This window comes from Aptenodytes forsteri, unplaced genomic scaffold (assembly GCF_000699145.1).
Source record: "Aptenodytes forsteri isolate BGI_AS27 unplaced genomic scaffold, ASM69914v1 Scaffold155, whole genome shotgun sequence".
NCBI classification, from domain to species: domain Eukaryota; kingdom Metazoa; phylum Chordata; class Aves; order Sphenisciformes; family Spheniscidae; genus Aptenodytes; species Aptenodytes forsteri.
This window is the reverse complement of record NW_008794446.1, coordinates 2,371,336-2,377,443: the sequence shown is the minus strand read 5'-3', so window position 1 is coordinate 2,377,443 and position 6,108 is coordinate 2,371,336. Positions and strand designations below refer to the sequence as shown.

The following is a 6,108-nucleotide window of genomic DNA, read 5'->3' as shown; positions in this document are numbered from 1 at the left end:
GGTTTAGATTGGATGTAAGGAAAAATTTCTTTACTGAAAGAGTGGTGAAACATTGGACCAGGGGGAAGTGGGAAGTGGTGGAGTCCCCATCCCTGGAGGAAGACGTGTAGATGAGGCGCTTAGGGACATGGTTTAGTGGGCATGGTGGTGTTGGGTTGACGGTTGGACTCGATGATCTTAGAGGTCTTTTCCAACCTCAATACCTCAATGATTCTATGATTCTATAAAAGCACTACAATATGCTTTTGCTAGCCAGGCAATGCATCTAAACATTGCAGTCAGGTTCCCATGCCCTAATACAGTGATACACAGATTCAAGTTTAATAACTGAGACTTGAGCTTCACTTATGTGCTTTGTAGCATCCTTAGAAGACAGCTACCCCTCTGCTTCAGTCTTCCCTAAATACACATGCATATTTAGGCAGTCAACCACCCAGCTAGAGATCGATGCCTGGGTTCCTCAAGCAGCAGAGCATGCTGTGATTTAGATAAAGGTATTCTACTCATTTTTTTTATGCTACCGAAGCCCCACCCCATCTGTGGATGCTGCATGCAATTTAACAAGATAAAAACGTTTTCTGCAGATACTAAATTTTAAAGAACAGCTTTTTTTCCCTCTTAATTTGGCATTCAACTATTCATCAGGGTAAGCAACAAGTGACTTGGCAGATAATTCAGGACATATGGCTTTGAAGAACTGGTGATTTAAAAGTACTTGCACAAGTTTCCTCAACTCATTCACCTTAATTTGTGTTATTCTCTTTTATGTGTGCTCTAGCACTTGGTTCAGCTAAAAAAAGTGTAGAAAATATAATGCAAGTGATGAAATAACCTTTTCCTGAGTTGTATTAACGTATACCACAAAAACCTCACTCACAAACTGAGTAACAGAAGGAGTCAAATACAATTCAAAGCTGTTAAACATACATGCCTCATCTGTAGTCACCAGGTGGCACCAGATTTATCCATATATTGATAATCAGCTTAAAACCACTGTAACCCATGCGGTCTTTGAAGTGCAAAGCACATCACGTATGGATATTAGGTAGATTCCAATAGCTGAGTGGTCAGTAGACTAGAGAGTTCAGATATAAGTTCAACAAGATCTGACTGGTTTTGGTTTTTGGTTTTGTTTTGGGTTTTTTTTGAGGAGGAAGCATTAAAGAGTAAGATTCAGTGGCATCTCCTAATTTTGAAGATATTGGTTGGAAAACTTCTCCAAAAATGCAAAAATATATTATTTTAACTAAATGCACTGATTCTTGGTCAGAATTAACATCTTTTTACATTTTTCCTCCTTTTCTTTTTAAACATTTAAATGTTTAAAGAATTAAATTTTGGAGAAAAGTCAGTTCTTTCAAAAGATGCATTTCAGCTACCCTGAAGAACTGCAGCTTTCCGTTGATACAAGAGGACTTTTTTTTCTGGCTTTCTGACATTGTCAATGAGCTCTTGAATTATGTGGGAAATCCTATGCTTAAAAATTCTGTCGTTTTACAAATATAATCACATTATTGTATGAGGGTAAAGCTGAAATTAGCTATGCATCATACATAGTATATTAACTCGTGAATATAAAAAAATAGTGAAAGCTAATTCATTTACTTGTAAATCATGAATCATATCAGCTTTTTTCTGCATTTGAATGTTCATAACTTTCAGCACTAATGAAATATTTGGGAATCTAAACTGTTTCTTGAGCTTGGCAGTATTTAGCACATGCATTTTTCTTATTCCTTGTTATCCGTCTCCTCTGTGAACAACTTTTCATCAGGGGCAAAAAAAAAACCAACAAAAGGGTGAAATCTTGACCTCACTGAATCAATGGCAAAACTCCCACTAACTTCAAGGAGCCAGGTTTTTACCACACATGTCCAGCTTTACACAAAGAAGGAAAACCAAACAGGCAGAGATATCATGTTATTAGAAGCACAGAGGCTGAAAATGAATCATCATCTAAACAGTATGGCAAATGTTTACAAATAAAAAGTAATCAAAAAAAGTCAAGCTGTAGTTTGAAATGGAGTTTCAAAAGGAACTTGATTCTCCAGGGAAAAAAACCTTATCTTCCTGTCTAAACACTGAAAATATAAATTTTACTATATAATTCTAAGCATCCAGGTTTCGTATCTTTAGCCTATTGTAATGATTTTTCAGCCAGCAGGTATTTTTGATTATATTAAATATTCACAGTTGTATCAGCTTCATTGCAGCAAAATGCTTACTGCAAAAATGTAATCCACATTTACATTCTCTTCAGCATGACCTGTTCCTAAAAATGAACCAACGTGATCATCTACATATCATCTATATATGACACCCATGGTTGTTGGGATCCCCAGTGCAAACAATGGCATGCACGTGTAAATAATCGATTTGTTTAAAGGCCATTTTTTTGCAAGCACTGGCTTGCAAGCAGTATTTGCATTTGCAATGGGCAAGCCTAGCCTTGTACAGACACAAAAGGAGATGTCTTTGTTTCGAATGATTTGTGATTATTCTTCATGCTTTACGGTAATGGGAAGACCCTCAGCAAGTGCAGCTGTGAAAAGAGAATATAACTTAGCTTTTGTAAAACACTTTGCTAGATTAAATCTGAGAACGATGTTAACACTATTACCCCACAAGGAAACCAAGGAAGAGAAGAAGCAGCACCCTTCATACCAGCCAGCAGTGGAGTGTGGCACTGAAACAATGTGCTTAAGCTCCAGCCCAGAGAGCTAACTTCTAGTTTGGAGTAAAGCAGTTTGTGGCTAATTTAACACTGTAGTATGCACCCAAAAAGTAAGCCTGTCTTTCATCTGCTATAGCATGAAGCTCACCTAAAACAAGTCTTACTATTTGTATTCAAGCGTTTCCGTTACAGTAGCTGTGGCACATACCGAAAAGTAGTCCTGAAAGTCTAAAAAACAGCCTGAAATTTAGGCACTTAGGGTAAGGTAAATTTGTAGACTCTTTCTCTAGCTAGTCCAAAAAGTGGTTTATGCCATCTTAAGACAAGTAATTGAGAAAGACAGCATGAGTTGCTCTCCAGTGATCTCCATTTTTCTCCATTGGTAAGGGGAGCCCAGGCAGCCAGATCAGAGATGAGACACAGCTTTGGATGGCTACCATCAAGTGAGAAGAACTCTGCTCTGCAAATGGCAACTTCCACTCTAGAGGCTGGAGAATGGAGACACAGGTGGTTTAACTGCCTTGGCACAGGGCTGTGCACTGAGTCTTCCAGGTCCTGGTACACTGCATTGAGAAATTCCCATACATTGTATTCTTATCTGCACTATCAGTTGAAAAATAACGAAACGAGCCAAACATAAAGCAAATCTAGTTTTCTTCCCTTTCTCTGACATAAATCTGTTGTCATTATAAAGGAGCTCTGCTTTTACTGTCTAGAAGAGAAGGCAGACACACACATTTGTACAAAGACCTACTATATTTCTTTCTTTCCATAACAAAAAAGCATAGAATTCATGTTATTTTATCAGCAAAAAATATACTCTTTACCTATTATCTGCGATTCTATCCATAGCCAAGTACATTATACTGTAATTGAATTATATTGTATGCATTACCTGTGAAAAGGCTGTAATCATTTCAACATACTATTCATTGACATACATTAATAAAATACCTATAATACATGAAAATTGAAATAGATGAAAATACAATATGATACTATAACTATTTTTAAGGTTTTCCTTCCTGGAAGAGTCCTAGGAATATCAGAATTTATGGGCTATGTTATCCTGTCTCCGCTGGTTTCTTAAAATGAGAAGGATATGCAAGAGGCTAACAACCTCCTAGAGGTGTCTCAAGGCACTGCAAGGGGAAGCAGAGTAGGTATCACATTTATCATGAATGAGACTGTATGTAATGATTTTTCCTTTGCGAGAAGACAGGGAGAAAGGGAGAGGAGTTTGTACCTTTTTAGCTGTACTTGATAGGATGGACAACTACTGGAGATGGGACTGAAGTTCTGATCAATTGGGTCATGTCTCCTAGTGTTGCCTTGCTGAGTTGGGAGATGGTGACCTCTACATGGAGGGGTTGAAACCTTCATTGACTTTAAAGGGAGTTTCATAATTAATTCAAATGGGCCACATCTTACCACTACTATTCTCTTTGGAATGATTTGCATCTTTAAATGATTAAGGATTTTCCACTAATATCTGCAGGCATAATGTTACCATGTCAGAGGTCTCACAAGCAAAACCTAACTGTTTTATCAACTTCCAGATTTTCCTGAGTGAGTTTATAATGGACGCAAAGCTCTGGCTTGAAGAAGTTTAACTTTTCTTACTGCACAGTCTTCCAAGAAAAGGGTTTTACGTGTGATCGGCTAAATGTGAGCCCAATTCTGGCTTTATATAGAAAGCAGTTAACAATTCGCTCAGCTGTAAGTGGAAAACCTTGTTATTTGGGCTGGGGGTAAGAAGGATGCAGGATGTTTTTACCCTTTCTTATTGGAAGCTAGATCCCATGTGACTTAACTACATTAAACTGATAAGCCTTGTAGACCTGTGCAGATTTGATTGAATGACAGAGATGACTTTGACAGCCTTGAGAAGTGGGCACCATGTGAACCTCATGAAGTTCAACAAGGCCAAGTGAAAGGCCCTGCACCTGGGCTGGGGCAACTCCCAGTATCAATACAGGCTGGGGGATGAAGGGATTGAGAGCAGCCCTGCTGAGAAGGCCTTGGGGTACTGGTGGATGAAAAGCTGGACATGAGCCAGCAATGGGCGCTCGCAGCCCAGAAGGCCAATCGTATCCTGGGCTGCGTCAAAAGAAGCGTGGCCAGCAGGTCGAGGGAGGTGATTCTGCCCCTCTACTCTGCTCTGGTGAGACCCCACCTGGATAGCCTGGAACACCTCTCCTATGAAGAAAGGCTGAGAGAGTTGGGGTTGTTCAGCCTGGAGAAGAGAAGGCTCTGGGGAAACCTTATGGCAGCCTCTCATTATACAGAGGGGGCTTATATGTAAGACAGAGAGAAACTTTTTACCAAGGCCTGTAGTAACAGGACAAGGGGCAACTGTTTTAAACTGGAAGAGGGTAGGTTTTGATTGGACATAAGGAAGAAATTTTTTACAATGAGGGTAGTGAGACACCGGAACAGGTTGCCCAAAGAAGCTGCAAACGCCCCATCCCTGGAAGTGTTCAAGGTTAGGTTGGATGGGGCTTTGTGCAACCTGGTCTAGTGAAAGATGTCCCTGCCCATGGCAGGGGGTTGGACTAGATGATATTTAAAGGTCCCTTCTGACCCAAACTGTTCTATGATTCTATGATGTCTAAACACAAATTAATACAATGCATACAGCATCAAGTTGTTGATTTTCTGATTTTAAATACTTGCGTGCAAGGATGATGGTTGGTTTTGTTTTTCTTTTTGCTTACTCTCTTTGCACAATTCTCTTTTCATTAGAGCAGACCACAAATCTAGAGAAAATCCTGCACATACCTGTTTCTCCCCACTGGGCTTCTTGTGGTTTAACAGCAGCTCCACGGCACCAACTACCTCCTTTCGTATGGCATGCAACAGAGCGTCTCCCACATATACATTAAAACTTAAGAGCAGCTCAATGAGCTCAAGGTTCTCATTTTCAATTGCAATAAGGAGTGCAGTTCTTCCCAGGGGATCAATGCAATTAATATTGATCTTGAAATAAATTTCTGCTTCCTCCAAAGCTTTCTTTACACTGGCATAATCTCCTTTCTCCACGGCGTTCAGATAGGCTTTCTCTGAATGAGACAGTTCGGACTCCGCCCGTACAATACGAAGAGGGATACGATCTCTGTAGGGAGCATTGACATCTCTTTTGTAGTAGAACTGGGCCATATTTTATGCCATTCTAATACTTTGTCTCTGCAATATGAAAAGAAAGATTAAATCAGTAATATATTTTGGAGGTACAGTGCACCAAATTAATATTTGCAATATAGAAGTATTTAAAACTCATACTAAAAAGTGATGTTAAAACAAGAACAAATGGTGTCTATCGATAGAACTTGTAAGATCACCAGCAAAATGTGGAAACCAAAGCATATAACCGAGTTGTTGCAACTTACCAAGTCAAAGCCTATCTGTCAGCATACCATTTGCTTGTATGTATT

General features: G+C 39.3%; 1 protein-coding gene across 2 annotated transcripts in view; it reads right to left on the bottom strand.

The window, feature by feature from the left end:
* Positions 1 to 5,854, bottom strand: part of TRPC4 (transient receptor potential cation channel subfamily C member 4) — a 115,056-nt gene extending 109,202 nt beyond the window's left edge. For both annotated transcript variants that reach the window (XM_009290176.1, XM_019474853.1), the window contains exon 1: positions 5,456 to 5,854. In XM_009290176.1, coding sequence (XP_009288451.1) covers positions 5,456 to 5,833 — 378 coding nt within the window. In that variant the 5' untranslated portion in view covers positions 5,834 to 5,854. The remainder of the gene's footprint in view (positions 1 to 5,455) is intronic.
* Positions 5,855 to 6,108: the final 254 nt, after the last annotated feature.